The sequence below is a fragment of the Nansenia antarctica genome, assembly GCF_963989245.1.
Source record: "Nansenia antarctica genome assembly, chromosome: 5".
NCBI lineage: Eukaryota > Metazoa > Chordata > Actinopteri > Argentiniformes > Microstomatidae > Nansenia > Nansenia antarctica.
Genome location: NC_137690.1, coordinates 57609602 through 57627311, shown reverse-complemented (window position 1 = coordinate 57627311; position 17710 = coordinate 57609602). Strand labels below are relative to the sequence as shown.

Genomic DNA, 17710 nt, shown 5'->3' with positions numbered 1-17710 from the left:
TGCCATACCAGTCAATATCTAGCTTAATCCTTCTCACCCGTCTTCTCCCTCTCTCTGGACACCTCATATTACTCATTTACTGTACTATAAACTGATGTTGCCCATAGACACATCTAGGATCAGTTGCCCCATCTCAAATACTAACTTTAACCATTTGGGGGAAATGCAAAACTGACCTTAGATCAGCGTGTACAAGCCAATGTGTTCTACTTCAATCACAGCCATAAAAACAGCTCCACAGGTAATAGGCCCCGACCCCTCTAAATGGCTCTGTAAAGTTTTACAGCTTCTTAATAAGGACCTCCTTTGATATTTGTGAGGTAGTTACTTTGATACAGGGCCATATGATCGGTTATGTACTCATACTAAACTTTAGTACCCTGAACTACCCAGTGGATTTATTGGCATATAACGGCTGAACAGTTTCAGATTTGCTGCAGTGAGAAGGGATTGTAATATGAGGTATATTTCATCAAAACTAAAGGTTACACATCTAAGCCAGGTTCTCTGAAGGAGATGAAGGAGACCCCCTCTCTATGGGACACCCACTCTTGTGTACCTTTCACTGAAGACCTCTATACAATATCGCCCCTGGCACGCCTACCGAAGCCTACGTGGCACCCCCGAAATGGCTGCCAGGTAGAGCTTCACCATAGCGAAGGCTTTGTCCTTAATCGACCAGGTCCGGTAAGACAGAGAGGGGACTTTGAAAAGCGGCTGTGTGCTCTCACATCGCAAATAGGTCATAAAGACCTCCGGTGGCCTCCGCTGGATGGAGCCTTAGCACTCTGACATTGTGGCAATCAGGTTCGGGGGGTAGGTCTTCCGAGACTAGGGTGGACCTTTCACGTGAAAAACCCATAGATCCATCAGCTCAAGATGAGGGTGGAATAATTGGCTCTAACACTGAAGTCCCTCCGCAACAGAGATGTCAACGGGGCATGTAGAGGAGCTGAAATAGAGTAGGGACGAACCATTCACTTTCACTTTGTGGAGTGTGGTAGGGATTAGGCCCCCTGGAGGGGAGGCATCCAGGAGTGTGTGTGTGTGGCCACGGGTGGGCAACAGCATCTGTGATTGATTTCGATTGACTCGTGCTTTGTGGTCGTCAACTAAGAATTGAGTTTCCTCCGGCATATACTGATGAGTATCGTCCAACATATACATAAGATATGATATGATGATATGAAGCGCTCTCACATACACTAGGGGGAAAGTGATGAAACCTATTATACTTTATTAACCATGGGGTCCGTAATCCAACAAATAGCTTGATATTCCACATGTTCTATTCAGAGTATGCTTACTCCGATTAAGACCTTATTCGGGGTAAGAAAACCAAAATAAGATGTTTACATGACTCGTGCCTTATTAAGAGCATTGCCATACAGTATTCCAGGTAATATTGGATTATTACCATGTACTGTATGTAAACATACTCTCTGTCTCCAGTCACACATGAGGAGTTCTCGGGTCTCCAGCTCGTCTATTAGGTCCTAGTAGTCTCAGTCTAGTTTCAAGCCTGACAGCTTGGGGTGTTTTATAATGGGAAGTGATACGCAGAGGTCTGCGCCGTGTTTTTAACGTCACGCCCAGTCTTCATCATTTGTACAGACTAATTCAAGTGAGTGTGAGACCTGAAGACTAATTTTGTCTCCTAAAACTACTTTAGCTCAGTGAGCTAACACTGACTTGAGTTTCACATGTGACCAAGGTTTACTTTGCTAAAACAATTTGGCTCACTATTGTTTTAATTAATGATCACGCAGTTGGTGTCTAACCTGCAGATCTGAGAGAGAGAGAGAGAGAGAGAGAGAGAGAGAAGAGAGAGAGAGAGAGAGAGAGAGAGAGAGAGAGAGAGAGAGATGTGAAACCCTAAGTGAAAAAGAAAGAGAAAGATAAGGAAAGATAATGCGAGTTATTGATCACACACATACACACACACACACACACACACACGCACACAGACACACACACATACACACAAAGGCACACACACACACTTTATACACACACAGTCCATGCTTGGCAGTGGTGTGCGGTGATATCCCGTCCAGTCCAGCTGGTCTGCAGCCTCCAGGCAGCCTTGTGCTCTCTGAGGGAAGCCTGGTTTGATTTTAGTCCAGGGCAAACCAGGACTCTAACATTCCTGCTTTTCAATAGGAATTATCATATTCGTTATTGCCTCGGAGATTGATATAAATGTATGCTTGCATATGTGCGTATGGAGGAAAGGCCCTGGAATAATGAAGTCTTAGGTGAGGTACCATTTGCCCCAGGGACCAGCTGGTGTAAAATTAAACATGAAAAATGTTTTCTCTCTCCCGCCCTCTCTTCTCTCTCTCTCTCTCTCTCTCTCTCTCTCTCTCTCTCTCTCTCTCTCTCTCTCTCTCTCTCTCTCTCTCTCTGTCCTTCACGCTCACTCTCGTTCTCGCTCTCTCTTTCTCTCGCTCTCTCTTTCCTTCATCTTTATGTGATCGGTTCCAAGTAGGAAAGTTCTGTCTGTTACATAAATTCCACCTAGAGCAGTGTAGAGGTCAGGAGAAAGAAGGAGAGGAAAGAGAGGTGGAGAGACAGAGAAAATGTGAGAGATAAAAAAAAAGAAAGGCAGAGAAGGAGAAAAAAGACAGTGAGAGACAGTGAGATAAAGATGGTAAAGAATGGGTAAAACCTGTATCATCAAGACGGTAAAAAAAAAAAAAAGTTATTCATACAATCTTGTGTAGAGAGGAAGAACAAAAGATCAGGGGGAAATTGGAACCAGAGGGAGGGCAGCTTAGCAGCTAGCATCCAAAAAGCCTGGAAGAAAGGGAAGAAGGAAAAATAAAAACAAGGAATCAGACTGGTTGGCCTCTGTGAAGCTCAGCCCAAACTCTCTCTCTCTCTCTTATCTTACCTTTGATACAGAAAAGTTACACCGCTTTTAAATAGCTAAGACGAGACATACACGGTTTGTTTGTGATTCTTTTCATCTTCGTCTTCTATTCTATTACTTAAGACTTGCTATTTGCTATTTTGCATTACATGCAAATAGCAAAATTATCACATGTAGTATTCATATTAAGACAATACCAAGAAATCACAAACACTATATGTATTTCTCATCCAGTAAGGTTCATGAGGACATGAGGCATTATGTTAGAATGTGGGTGTGAGTGAGCATCAGTAGGCTAACTGAAACAAGGAGGTGCTCTAAACTGCAACAGGAAGTGGGTGATGATTCATATCCCAAAATGCCTTGCAGGTTCAGATTCCTTTCGCCCTTAATGTACTGTGTCGGGAATAGCAAAGGAACACAACTCTCAACGATGACTTCTCATATAGACAGCTCCTAAACAGAAGATATACCTAAGTTCTTCATAGAATAGGTTTGGAATCTCCCTCATGTACAGGAAATACAAATATCCAAATACACCTGCCAGGAGACTCCAACTAGATGTGTGAGATCTCTTTTCAAGTGTGTCTCATATCTCATTTAATCATTGACATCAGACATGCCTCTTCATTTCACTTTCGTGCCAGCTCCAGTGATTCAGGAGTCTGAGAAATATTTACAGGAAACAAGCTGTGTGCTGACTCGATGCATACTCACCTTCCCTGAACTCCCAAGGAGGTCCATGGGGCTGTCATCGCCCCTCTCAACTGTCCAGACACGAGACACACTCGGGAAAACTCAGGATAACCTGGGTGCTCCCTCACCTCATCTGAGAGCAAGTTTCCCGGCATCTGCGGCATTCCCAGAGCGTGTCCGATGTTCTGGTATTCCGACAAGGTGTGCTTTTTTAATGCCCCTCTCTTTTTCTTTCTCTCTCTTTCTTTTGACTCATCTTCCACTCTTTGGCCAGGCTTGAAAGAGGGGAGAGTGAATCAAAAATAAGACTAAGAGAAGAGAGAGAGAGAGAGAGAGAGAGAGAGAGAGAGAGAGAGAGAGAGAGAGAGAGAGAGAGAGAGAGAGAGAGAGAGAGAGAGAGAGAGAGAGAGAAAGAAAGAGAAAGTTAGTTAGACAGTGAGAGTTAGACAGACAGAAAGGGTGGATAGAGGATGGGGGGGGGGGGTATTCAATAACTGTAGGCCCGTACACGGCCATACGCTAGGCTTTATTGTCACGGCGTGCCATTCTCCATTTGTTTCCCATAAAGGGCACATGGAAGCATTTAGAGAGCTTAAAGCAGATCGGTGCACATCGTCTCAGGTCTGCAACATTTGCTACTTGTTTGCCGGAGCTGTCCTAATAAAGTTTCATGAAAAATATAGGCAGCCACACAAAAATGAAGTGTGTGTACACTGAACAAATTGTATGTCTGGGAAATGACAGATGGGCAGTCTCTCTCTCCCCTGTGTGTGTGTGTGTGTGTGTGTGTGTGTGTGTGTGTGTTTCTGTTTGCCGTTAAACAACCGTGATACAGAAAGAGAGAGCGAATGAGAGAGAGAGAGAGAGAGAGAGAGAGAGAGGCAGGGACAATGGACAAAAATAGCCTCGTAGAACCAATTCCTCACGGTTCAGAGAAAGATTTAAATACCTCAATATTGTTTTTCTTCCTATCTCTCCAAAATCTTTTGCAACAAACATTGCAATCTACTAAACAACAACAAAGCCTCACCAAATAAAAGTATTTTGTAATGCCACAATCCAGAATTGATCAAATTGGCTAATTGGCTGTCCCGCCGCCACTAAGGGCAAACAAAAAGTGTGCTTCAATAGAAGTAACCAGGTGACAATTCATCACATGACTGGCCTTTATAGTTTTGTTTTATAGTGGAAGTGTAGTGATGTTGGAGGTTTCAGACATCTTCTTCTTCTTCTATCTCTATGGTTACAGTATTGTTGTTTTCACACCTTAGCAGAGAGAAAGATGTGTGTGTGTGTGTGTGTGTGTGTGTGTGTGTGTATGTGTGTGTGTGTGTGTGTGTGTGTGTGTGTGTGTGTGTGTGTGTGTGTGTGTGTGCGTGTGCGTGTGTGTGTTTGTGTGTGTGTGCACACAAACGCATATTTGCGTGTGTTGGCGCGCATGTGCGTGTGTGGGAGCGCATGTGCGCGTGGGTGTGGGTGTGTGTGTATGTATGTGCATGCCTGCATGTGTGTATGTCTGAGGTTTGTGCATGTGTGTGTGTTTGGGGGACTAAATTCCTGAGAGCATATGGAAGAGTGATACAGACCTTCGCATAGTACACAATCCCAGCTGTACATCCCCCTGATACAGGGATTAATTCTGCCAAATGATTTACATTGAACGTCGACACAAAACCATTTCCTCCCTACTCTCTTTCCAATAATATTGTAATATATTATACACATTAACGGCCTACCGAATGCATAGATATGTTGGCGTAATCTGGAGAGGGCTCTCTTTAGAGTTTGAGGGACTTTAACCTTTCAGCCATCTCCCAATCGAGTGGATGAAGGATCTGTCCAGGGAATAGTATTTGAACCTGGCCGTGAAGACCAAGGGCATGCAGGCTTTACTTTCACTGACTGGCCCATGCAATGCCTTAGCAAAGCTTGGGTTAGAGGATCACATTATCCTACACCCAAATACTAACTGTAACCATTAGTTATAAAACTCCAAACTGACTTTAGATCACTATTAGTGGGACAACTCCAACCTACTCTCATGAAAAATGTATGAGACCAAGGTATCACATCACATGACCCCTTATACAGTATTGTATAGTGCACCACATATGAATCCATAGCCCTATGTGTCTCCAGTCAAAAATAGTGTACTATGGAAACATCAGATGTTCCCAGTCAAGGAATGTAATGCTAACAGCTACCTCTAGTGGTTGTTTGTGGTGATACAATCCTGGCTTTCACAAAAATTATATAAATGTTCCTGTAAAAACAGTTAGGGTTATGAGATGTTTTGACATCTCAATATGGGCCTTTAGCAGGGTTACATATGCATGGCAATGTCTGACATGTCTGTATTGTACATCCTTGTGACACTGTCTCTGTGAGGCTCCTGACTAAATTACTGTAAATGTGTGATAATACAGGTTATGTAAAGAATATCAGAGTTAATCTAAAACAGAATTTATCTTTATTCTCAACTAAACTGATAAGAACCCAGAATACTCCTACCCTATGCTGTCCGACTCATGTGTGATCATCCGTGTGCATTTATGTGTGTGTGTGTGTGTGTGTGTGTGTGTGTGTGTGTGTGTGTGTGTGTGTGTGTGTGTGTGTGTGTGTGTGCGTGTGTGTGTGTGTGTGTGTTTGTGTGTGTGTGTGTGCGTTTGCATGTGCGTGTGCGTGTGCGTGTGCGTGTGCGTGTGTGTGTGTGTGTGTGTGTGTGTGTGTGTGTGTGTGTGCATGTCAGAGTGTGTGAATGGTCAGCCCTGTCTGTCCTGTAATTGACGAGGTGAGCGGTGTTTCTAAACGAGCAGTTGTGTTCATGACTCCTGGAGGATGTCAGGCCATTCACAGGTGTTACGGCCAGATTGGTGTTCTGGCAGAGGAACGAGAGGTATTTTACAGCAATCTGCCCTGCCTTCCAGACCCACTTTCTCTCTCTCTCTCTCTCTCTCTCTCTCTCTCTCTCTCTCTCTCTCTCTCTCTCTCTCTCTCTCTCTCTCTCTCTCTCTCTCTCTCTCTCTCTCTCTCTCTCTCTCTCTCTCTCTCTCTCTCTCTCTCTGTACACACATACACATGCACACCCCTGGGTCCAGTCACCCTGTTAAAAATGGTTGCTCCTAAAACATGCCTGTCAAACTTGGACACAAACACGCGCACACACACACACACACACACACACACACACACACACACACACACACACACACACACACACACACACACACACACACACACACACACACCCTGATTGCTTCCATGTAGCCTGAACAAACATCTGAAAGGCATTAGGTCTGTTATTATTGTTTGAGCTGCTGTAGTGCTCTGGAGGAATAACAGTCCCACAGTGCACTGGGGTGTACCTGATGAGGGGGTACAGGGGAAGGGGTGTGTGGGTTTGGAATTGCAGGGCAGGTAACACTTCATTATTATTATGAAACCTTTATTTAAGAAGGGGGTCCCACTGAGACCACGGTCTCTTTTAAGACCTGCTTACAAACTTACATAAACCTACAGATCACTAATATCAAATCAATTACAATGACAATTTACACAATACTAATCCAATTAAATGAAAACACTCCTCGGATGACAGATAATTTATGTGACACAAGACAATAACGTTTTTGTCTGTTTAGAATTTTGTTCCATGTACTCTGGGAACAGTGACTAAAGGCTGATTTACCTACAGTAGTTCAAATGAAACACGTGAGACTTATCCTTCGAGGCTTAGCCAAGCTTGAGACCTGGTTTTGTGCTCTGGAGAGCTTTTGTCATGAAAGCAACAATGTGAGTAAGAATTTGAGTTTTAAAAAGCTGCTTTATATAAAAAACTATGATAAATAAGTCCTTCTTGAAGTCAAATAACTCCAACCTATAGACTGCTATAACAGACAACGGTGGAGGATAGGGAGGAGCGTCTGTACAATGACAATCCTACTCTTCTTATCAAAGGTGAAGCAGGACTTATTTCTGTTGAAATGTTCTCTCAAACTAGATCAGTTTCTCAATAATGGAAAATAGCAGTGTAGATCTGAACCTTGCAGAACACCTTTATTAACATTGAGAAAACAAAAGGAAATCTACTAAAGCACATAAGTTTGAATATTCAATAATGTACCATTACTTATCAGAAGTGACATATCATATGTGGAGGAAATGGATTTAATATATTCCATTCAAAACAGAAATGAGATTTTGAGCTTTGTTCAAACATTACATGCCTTGGCACCCTGTTTTTTGGCCTGGACAGAACCAACTGCACAAGATGAATTCCTATCCACATCCATGACATGCAAGCTGTAAGCTTTTCTAGCTCCTAGGTCCTCCAGCCAGCTCCTGCTACCATCCATCTCCGGAATCCTGTTAAACTGATGGCTCCTCCTGTACAAGGTCATCGTCTTATTATTTTTGTCATGAGCTTGGTCAAGTGGCATGCATGAGAACTTTTTTGTGTGTTTTTGGGAGGACATGGTAGTTAGAAGATTCCTGTCCAGTTTTTTCCTCCAGCCCTTTCAAATAATGGTAAGCTCAGCTTGTCCTCTCAAAAGTATCATCTGCTTATTGTAAACTCATCACCTAACCACCAAGTTTCCACATTTGGTAAATATGGCAGCAGTGTCTTTCTGCATTGGCTAGAGCACCAGGTGAAGAGCTACGAGAACCCTTTGACAGAAGAGACTGGTCTTTTATGATACAGATCTCATTTCCAACTTCAAACCCTTTTGTTGTGCACCTTTGGTGACAACATTTAGAATCATCAAATAGCGCCTGCTTGTTTGTTGGACGTTTGACAAAGTCAGAGAACTTGAATGGAAGCTTAGTTGTCTGATCAACTTTCTTTCTGACTCCATTTTCACTGATTGACTATTTCAGACTATCCTCCATGTCCCACACAACATGTATAATTAATTAATTCTTAAATTAAATTGAATGATACATTGAAAGATAAATGGGATGTTTAAGTCCTCATGTCCTAATTGAGTTCTTGAGACATGGTCTCATATCCTGAGTAGCTTGCAGTTTGGGTGGACCACTGGTCCGTCTCCCCGGTCCCTGCCTCTGTTTTTGTGGTTGGGAAGAGGGTTGCTGGGGCCAGGCAGAGGGTTGCTGGGGCCAGGCAGAGGGTTGCTAGGGCCAGGCAGAGGGTTGCTGGGGCCAGGCAGAGGGTTGCTGGGGCCAGGCAGAGGGTTGCTAGGGCCAGGCAGAGGGTTGCTGGGGCCAGGCAGAGGGTTGCTGGGGCCAGGCCTGGCTCTCTTGCGGTTTGGTTGGACCACTGGTCCGTCTCCCCGGTCCCTGCCTCTCTTGTTGTGGTTGGGAAGAGGGTTGCTGGGGCCAGGCAGAGGGTTGCTAGGGCCAGGCAGAGGGTTGCTGGGGCCAGGCAGAGGGTTGCTAGGGCCAGGCAGAGGGTTGCTGGGGCCAGGCAGAGGGTTGCTGGGGCCAGGCAGAGGGTTGCTAGGGCCAGGCAGAGGGTTGCTGGAGCCAGGCCTGGCTCTCTTGCGGTTTGGTTGGACCACTGGTCCATCTACCCAGTCCCTGCCTCTCGTGTGTTGGTTGGGCCGAGCACTGCTGGGGCCAGGCTGAGGGTTGCTGGGGCCAGGCAGAGGGTCCGCTCTAAGTCGATCTGAGAGAGAAAGTTCAGAGAGCCGGGATAGAAGAAGGGTGATCTCCAAAAGCAAATGGTCTCTCTGGCTGCTAGCAGGGCTCCCTACTCTTGGCCCAGCAGGAGAGAAGCCCCAACCTGCAGACCAAACAGGACAGGCATGTAGAGTATGAATAATTTGCTTACACAAACAAAACCAAATAACAAAGATTAGCAGATAAGGGAGAAAATAAAGGTTAGCCCTTACCTGATAAGTCGTCAGAGTCAGAGTCACTTTGGGGCTCCTCGCCACTGGCAACAGTGGAGTAGAGGCCTGAAAGAGCAGTCTGAGACTTGTAGAACTGGAAGGCGTTGGAATTCATAGTATTGCACGACTGCATTTCACCAGCAAGGTTTGTGGTTTGAATGTAACTTTTCTGTCTTTCCTGAAAAGAACACAGTTGGAGTTGAAGTTTCAGGTCAATGACTTTCATCATTGAAGTTTGTTTTCAAAAACTTAAAAGATGCAGCTTGTCTATGAAATATTGTTTTAGCAACCACCCATTCCATCAGCATGATGACCATATAAGGCAAAGAATGTATGTCACAATTTTAAAAATAAATAAATAGCGGAATTTCAATCCCCTCTGTAATGCAGGTTATAATATAATATAATTATATATGATATTATAATTATGAACAAATAATATAATTTGTTATGTCTGTTGAAGTATATCCTATAGATGCCGTAGGTGAGGATGCTCTCCACTGCGCCGCGGTAGAAGGCCACCAGTATCTCCTGCTTGTTGTGTTCTTTCCTGAGGCATCTCAGGGTGTATAGCCGCTGTTGTGCCCTCTTGATGGTGCCTTTTGTGTTGTCCTTCCAGGCCAGGTCATCCCGCATGTGATGTCCCAGGAATCGGAGGGTTGAGACTCTCTCCACGCTCTCTCCGTCGATGAGCAGGGGCTGGATCTCTGACTTTTTCCTCCTGAAGTCTACGATGAATTCCTGGGTCTTTGACTTGTTTAGCAGCAGGTTGTTAACCTTGCACAGCTTGCTCAGTTGCTCTACCTCATCCCTGTACGCCGCCTCGTCCCCCTCGAGATACATGCTTTTGTTATTACCCGTTTGGACTATTGTAACGGTCTCCTTTCTGGTCTTCCGTAGAAAACTATTGGCCAGCTGCAATTAGTCCAAAATGCAGCAGCGAGAGTTTAACCAAAACAAGCAGAAGAGCTCATATAACTCCTATTTTAGAGACTCTACACTGGCTTCCTGTTAAGTTCAGAATAGATGTTAAGATCCTTCTGCTTGTTTATAAAGCTCTCACTGGCACAGCACCAGAATATCTGAAAGACCTTTTGCTAGTATATCAGCCCAATAGAGCTCTCAGGTCTTCTGATGCTGGCTTGCTCTGTGTACCACATGTACAAAAGAAGAAGATTTGGTGAGGCTGCATTCTGCCAATGCACTGCCAGTTTACATTAGGGATGCAACCTCAGCAAATTTCAATAAGTTAAGACAAAAAACCTTCTCCCCAAAAAATATTTTTAATATTGCCTTTAAATGACTAAATAATGAAATTATGATTATAATGATTAAAGCACTTTGAGCTGCAACGTTTGCAGGAAAAGTGCTATACAAATAAAAGTATAAAGTAATAATAAAATAAGAATTGGCCGACACCAATTCAATTCCATCCTGCGTCTAAATAACATTAGGTCTAATTGCTTACGAATAACATAAATGACAACCCCTGATTTTGTATGTATATCAAGGAAGGGTTAATACAGACCTGGGCATTGTATGGTATGGCTGTCCCTGGCCGGCCCTGTATGAGGTCAATATTATAATTTATTTTTTTCATAATAATTGTGAAGAGTGGTCGTGTGATTCGACACCTCGTCGCGCTAAAAGTAGGTAAAGAAACATTGCGCGTCTGAATTGATGTTGTGTGGGTATATCCATGAAATGACTGCACACACCGACTTCCGTCATCAATTTATTAAATGACATCCAGATACATAAATAATATTACCAAGCATGTGGCAGCAGTGTATTTCATATGACAATTTAAAAAAGGGGCAGCAAAGAAAAATTCAAAAACTAATCTTAGCATTCAAATGTTCTGGCCATACCATTACACACTGCTTGCAACCAATCTTGATCTTGGGACCATGATATTCCTTATTTTCCAATATAGATTAACATAAACTTAGAACAGAATTTAAAAATCAACATGTCAACATGAGTGTAAGTGATGAACAAGTGTCCAAAGATGTTCTCATCTCCCCCTGTGTAATGATGACTTCTGGATGAAGGACACAGATCTAAGATCACTTACAGTGCATCAGTGTCTAGGAGCAGTTTCATCCTACAGAGAGTTAACCAAGAGCTTGAGGGTCATGGTTAATGTAAGTCATAGGTCATGGGGTGCATCTCAATAGTCTAAAGTGCCTTTCTCTACTTGTTTTTTTTCCTTCACCTGCAGTAATGTCAAAGAACTAGACAGCACAATCCCAGTTGGTGTCTTCAACAATGCTTCCACCGATCCTGTGTCTTCCGGTCAGTGCGTGAAGGGGAGGAAACGAGGAGAGGAGGCCACTTTAGTCACTTGATACCGTCTCCTTTCTTTCAGTCTCTTAGAGAGGAGATTCTGTCTCACTCCCTGGGTGAGACGTCTCTCTCCGTCTCTCTTACTCGTCCCCTGCCGGTAGGTTCTCTTCGATCCTCTTGATGAACTTCATGCGGATCTCTGTGACGTTGTCCCCTCTCAGAGTGTCCTGGGCAAAACGCACATCCACCGCCATCTGGACCTGAGAGAGAGAGGGCAGTGTGTGAAAATAACATTATATAAAATCATGTCAAATAGACTTAACACTATAGTGAGTGAGAAATATATATGAAAGGCATGCAGGCAGACAGGCACGGGGGGCGCATGCGCACACACACACTCACCATCTCCAGTGCTCCTCTCAGTACTCCACACAGTAGGTTAGAGTAGACCAGGGCATTGTGGTTGTCAGGCAGCTCTACAAAGTCTACTAATGGGTTACTCTCCAGGATGAGGGAGAACTCGTCCCCTGCAGGACTCCAGTTGGTCACACTGGGGCTGATGCCCAGGTACATCTTAAACGCCACCTAACAGGGCACAGGGGATGGACATTAGAATATAGAACAGAATCAAATATAATGTTTTGTCTAGGTTAATCTCAAAATGCCATCTAGTGTAACTATCCCATGTTTTAGGGTTAACCCCAACCTGAACCCTAACCCTAACCCTTTCCTAGCACCGTTTCTTTCTCTCTACCATTCTCTCCTAAACTGGTACTTTCATAACAATGGATAATTATGACAATACATGTCTTCCATTGACAGGAGAAAGGTTTTGTGTGAGTTAGGGAAGGGTCAGGCCTTTTCCTCAGGCTATCAATTGTTATTCATACTGTCCATACTGTTACTGCCTCTGTCCTTTACCGGTCATTTCCATTTGCTAGAGCAGAGTGACACTTGGGAAATTACTTGGCAGCACTCGGAGAGGAGAGGAGTGTTCTACATGTGCACAATGGATGTTAGGGCTCTCTGCCTTCCTACCTCAGTGTGTCACCTCTGCCACCTCCTGAGCGGCACTATGGATGTGCTAAAACACGTTCCACCCACAGTAGGGTTGGGTACCGAAAATCGGTACCGGTAGGTACCGGTTACTTTACATTCGGTATGTACCCGTACCGAATCGCAAAGGAGATTTCGGTGCCTCATTTCGGTACTTTTCTATCTCGCGACGTCACATCGCCTGTTAAATTTCCACTCAGTGAAAGCAGCGAGTACGGAAGGATAACGAGAAGGTTGCTAATAGCAACTTCCGCTAGCGGGTTGGCGTCACGCGACGCTCGTTCCGTAAACTCGTTCTGGAATTCTGATCACCACTCGTGGAATGCCTTCTGTCCAATCAAATGACTTGCTCCCCTTATGACGTCGGGCCCAGTGTGTGCTGCGAAGCTCTCAGAGCGAGTTTACGAACGCAAGCCTTTGATTGGACAGTGCACTCCAGGATTCGACGCGTCTGTTGATGACGTTGTGCGGATGTGTGGCTGCGTCTCTGCGAGGAGGACAACATGATCGGGGATCTCTTGATATTCGGGTACTGTCCTTATCCTACTACTGTGTCTGAAAAATTAATCGTCATGTCAACATGGACCAGAGAGGGGGAGGGGAGTAGTAGCTGAGCGGCAACAGAGTTTGGATTTTGACGAGGCGGAGGGCTCCAGTTCATCAGAGTTATATTTCCTCTCGGTCTTCTTGGTTCTGGGGGCTATGCAGGCCTCTTCACTAGATCCCTTTTCTAAGAATATTCTGATGTCCTTGAGGGGCTGCCGAACAAGTGTGTACTCGTATTCGACATCAGTACCAACGATAGGCACCCCCAGCTTAATGGAGTCCCCAAGGCTCAGGAGTTTTATTTTCATTTATTTTAATTTGAGTGTATATTTAACTAATATATATTGTGCCTCAGCAATAAAAAAGTGAAAAGCTGTTTAATGTTGTCGACCGTGTTATTATTATATATATATGTCATTTAAAAAAAATCAAAAGTACCGAATTAAGTACCGTTTTGGTACCGGTACCGTTTTTAAAGTATCGGTTAGGTACCGGTACCGGATAAAACCCAAACGGTACCCAACCCTAACCCACAGTGGTCTGGTACTGGGCCCAGGACAGGGAGGGAGGGAGGGAGGGGGAGCGCCACCGTACTGTTCAGCAGACAGCTGTCTGACAATGCAGCCAAGAGTTCGGATAGGGGTGGAAAGTGTGTGTGTGTGTGTCTGTGTGTTGGGCATCAGCGGGACCGTCATTCCTTCAGTGTGAACTAATGTGTTTAGGTGCAGGGTTGCATTTCACCTCAGGTGTAAGTTGACTGTGCGGGCCTGGCTATCAGGAAACAAAGACAACAGGCAGTGTGGGGGGAAATAATCCTGTCCATAAAGCCGGCTCCTGCTTTTTTAAGGTACAGACGTAAGAGCGTGCGCACACGCACCACGCACACACACAAATTGGCTTTGTGGTGGCATAGCTGGGATGTTTCCCTACCTGCGTGACTCCAGAAGAATGAAAAGCAGTAGTGAAGAGCGATGAAAGCTCAGAAACTATGCAGACTACTGCAGGTTGGAGTTCAAATTCCAGTCTCGGTCTCCCTCCCTCCCTAGCTCACTCACTCATTCACTTGCTCATAGTCCACGCTCTCTTTCTTTCCTCCATCAATCTCTCTCACAATTTGGGTCCAATATTTTTCCCTCCCAACTCTACCTCCCTTCCTCCAAGACCTCTCCCATGCCACTTCTCCAAGACCTCTCTCTCTCTCTCCCTCCCTCCCTCTCTCCCTCTGCCTCTCTCCCTCATTTTGGGTGAGTTCCATGGTCACGCTCTGATTGGCTTGCTACGTTACTGTTACCTTAGCGATGACATCGGCTGTTTCTCGGAAATCCTGACACCTCCCGACGCTGGAGCGAGCCAGGAAGTCCTCAATCAGGCGCACTCCGATATTATAGCCCCTGGAAAACAGAATAGGAGGAGGAAGGAAGAGTAAAGGGGTAAGCGAGAGGGAGAGACTGAGAGCCATCCTTAATCACCCTCTCTCTCTCTGCATTTTACTGTCAGACCTTAAGACAGGGCCCAAGTAAAGTACCAGGTAGACAGAGGTAGGGAGGAGAGAGAGAGAGAGAGAGAGAGAGAGAGAGAGAGAGAGAGAGAGAGAGAGAGAGAGAGAAGACCTGCCCTCGTCTGAACCACTCTTGGTGTATCAGGAGGATACTTCCTTCTAAGGCCATGTAAGAAAAACTCCATCTCAGCATGACTAAATTTAGGGGCTGAGATAAGAGGAAGAAAAAAATAACATACACCTCTCTCAGATCAGAACACTCACTGCAGGAATACCAAATACATTCTTAAAATGACAACTAACTATTCTCACACAGCACAATCGCTATGTCCTTAATTTAATTTTCTTGGAATACGCTGCCATGATGGGCCTGGATCAAAAGAGTCCAGGAATTCCAGGCAAAGTAATAAAAGTAGGGAGAAGACACATAACATGGACATGTGAGAGGCGATTAATGCCTTGATACATCACCACTATGCTCTATTTGTGAGGGGTGGGTCAAACCGATAGAGAGGTGGGGAATTTGTCAGTGTAGTGTAGATTGACGAGTAACATCAAGGGGTAGCGAAAGCTGTACCTTTGTCTGACCGTTTAACGAGACACAGATAAACTCAAAAAGAGTGGTATGGGAGGAGTAGTGGCCCATTTCACACCTTCAGAGCAAACAGCTCATTTCTCTCTCACACATACACACACACACACACACACACACACACACACACACACACACACACACACACACACACAGTTTCTTAGCGCTGTGGTCTTCTAAGACTACGGCAGCCCATGCTTGGACTGGAGACGGGAGACTCACATCTTGTCCAGCTGTTTGTTGACCTCTTCATCATTCTCATAGTCCTTACAGAGCTGGGTCACCAGGGCCCCATATGTCAGAGTGAACAGCTCAGAGTTCTACAGAGAGACATGGAGAAAAAAGTGTTACTAATAAACCTGTACGAAGTAGGCCGAAACAATTTTATCAAAGAAGATGGAACAGTCGAGAAACAACAGCCCATCCTCCATTTCTCCTACCTAAGTAAAATCCATATAGTAATGTGCACTCCACCTGGCCCTTCTATCTCTCCAGAGCTCCTCTCAGTATTCCATACAGTAGGTTAAGTAGACCAGAGAGGTCATTTCGAGACGGGGCCACTGTGTCTTAACAATGAGCAGCACCCCCTGGAGGAGTACCATCCTAATAACCAGGACAGGTTCACCTTTCTCTTCACTATAATCTAATTGATAGAACATATCCTGATTTCATTCACTCATTTCACAAAGCTTGACTTCCCAAAAATACAAACACACTTTTCAACTACTCGAGGGGTATACTACTTTGAAGAGAAAGGAGTTAGCGAGGTAACCTTAGCTCCAATTCGGGATTTGGTCAAGCTTGATGCCCGTCAAAGAAGACAACCACACGACAAACCACCAGTCAGTGAAATAACGACTTTATTATGTAATAAATAGTCTCAGACTACTGTCCATCCATGGCTCCTATCTGCACAGGACTAGAGCCTCTATCCTAGGGTGCGTTCGGAAACTCGCTCTGAGAGCGCCGGAGCGCACACTGCGTCCGACGTCATCAGGGACCAAGTCAATTGACAAGTAGAGGCATTTACCAAAAGAAAAACAAGAAGAAGACAAGAAAAATCAAAAATCAGATTAAAAGACACGAACTACCCACTGTACATACTTTGTGTTTTGTCCCCCGCCCCCACCTGTGGTGTATGTCCCCACCTGTCCTACCCGCTGTACATACCCTATGTTTTGTTGTATTGTTCTTCCCATGATGGATGTATGTTTATCTTGTAGATAGTACTAGTTATTTGTCTGTATTATCTTGTAGATAGTACTAGTTTTTTTGTCTGTCTTACATGTAACGATGAAATGAGAATCAAGGACCCCAATTGAAATAAGCCAGTGGCTTTCTTGGGTTTTTATCCTGTTAGTTGACCTTGTATGTAATATGTACTTTCATGTACCTACTTCTGCAAATCTTCTAATAAAGTTTTCAATCAATCAATCAAAGGCATTCCATGAGTGTTGATCAGATTCCCAGAGCGAGTTGACGAACGCAGCCCTAGTAGAGGAGGATGATATCCGGCTATGGATCTGTCAGCTGACCTGCTGTTTGTTCATCAATGATGGCATGCAGCTGAATAGCAAAGTAACACTAAACATTAAGTTAACCCCGGTTTACACGGTTAACACGCAAGTCACACAGTCAAGACAAGCAGAATCGGTTAGCTTGTGTTGGATTCACAGCCTGATCCGTAGCCATGCTAACTGGCTAGCCAGCGTTAATGGAAAGCGGCTCCTTACCATCTTCTTGTTGTCTGTCGTTCGGTTGGATTGCCTTGACATTGTGTCTTGTGTTACGAGCTAGAATAGTTAGATAAGGTGACTCGAAAGTGATCCTTTATTTATGTGTTTCTTTCCAAGCTGTCCCCCGTGATCGATCTTCTGTTTTCCTGTCAGCTGCTGTTTGTTCTTCTGCCACGTCCGTCCTGGCGGTGCTCAGACTGACGTCGAGGCTCTACCGCCACCTGCTGTACGGAGTGTGTGGCGCAGTGGAGGCCCTTCTCAAAATGTACCACAAGGTGGCGCACTTTCATAAGATTTTTTTGAAAACTTTACGGACTGTGAAAACTTGAAGGAACAGACATGTAATGTCTATATTATTTGCAGCTTATTGTATTGTAGCCTCCATCTCTGACTGTTCATTTGTGTAACAAATATCTGTTAACAACTGAAATATATGTTGACAGCAAACGTTCCTTTAGGTATTCCCATACAAATCGTTGTGAAACAATATGATTATAATATACTGATGATGGGGATTTTGTATCATGTAACTAACTTTCGTTGTATGGTACCTGTACTGTATTAATGACA

The 17710-nt window shown here is 44.5% G+C and overlaps 1 protein-coding gene across 1 annotated transcript; it reads right to left on the bottom strand.

Annotated features, from left to right (window-relative positions):
* Nucleotides 1-11151: 11151 nt before the first annotated feature.
* On the bottom strand, nt 11152-17297 carry trappc3 (trafficking protein particle complex subunit 3). Its single transcript, XM_080532217.1, has 5 exons — nt 17138-17297; nt 15627-15724; nt 14606-14705; nt 12115-12297; nt 11152-11972 (listed from the first exon to the last, which is right to left on the bottom strand). The coding sequence occupies exons 1-5, from the start codon at nt 17177-17179 to the stop codon at nt 11853-11855; spliced, it is 543 nt and encodes a 180-aa protein (XP_080388343.1). The 5' UTR covers nt 17180-17297; the 3' UTR covers nt 11152-11852.
* Nucleotides 17298-17710: the final 413 nt, after the last annotated feature.

What these genes read in the sequence shown, in the direction of transcription:
- trappc3 (XM_080532217.1), bottom strand. Translation starts at nt 17,179, where the DNA reads ATGTCAAGGCAATCCAACCGAACGACAGACAACAAGAAGATG. An exon ending in CGACAGACAACAAGAAGATG is followed by an intron (nt 15,725 to 17,137) that starts GTAAGGAGCCGC and finishes GTCTCTCTGTAG; the next exon opens with AACTCTGAGCTGTTCACTCT. An exon ending in TGAGAGGAGCACTGGAGATG is followed by an intron (nt 11,973 to 12,114) that starts GTGAGTGTGTGT and finishes TCTCTCTCTCAG; the next exon opens with GTCCAGATGGCGGTGGATGT.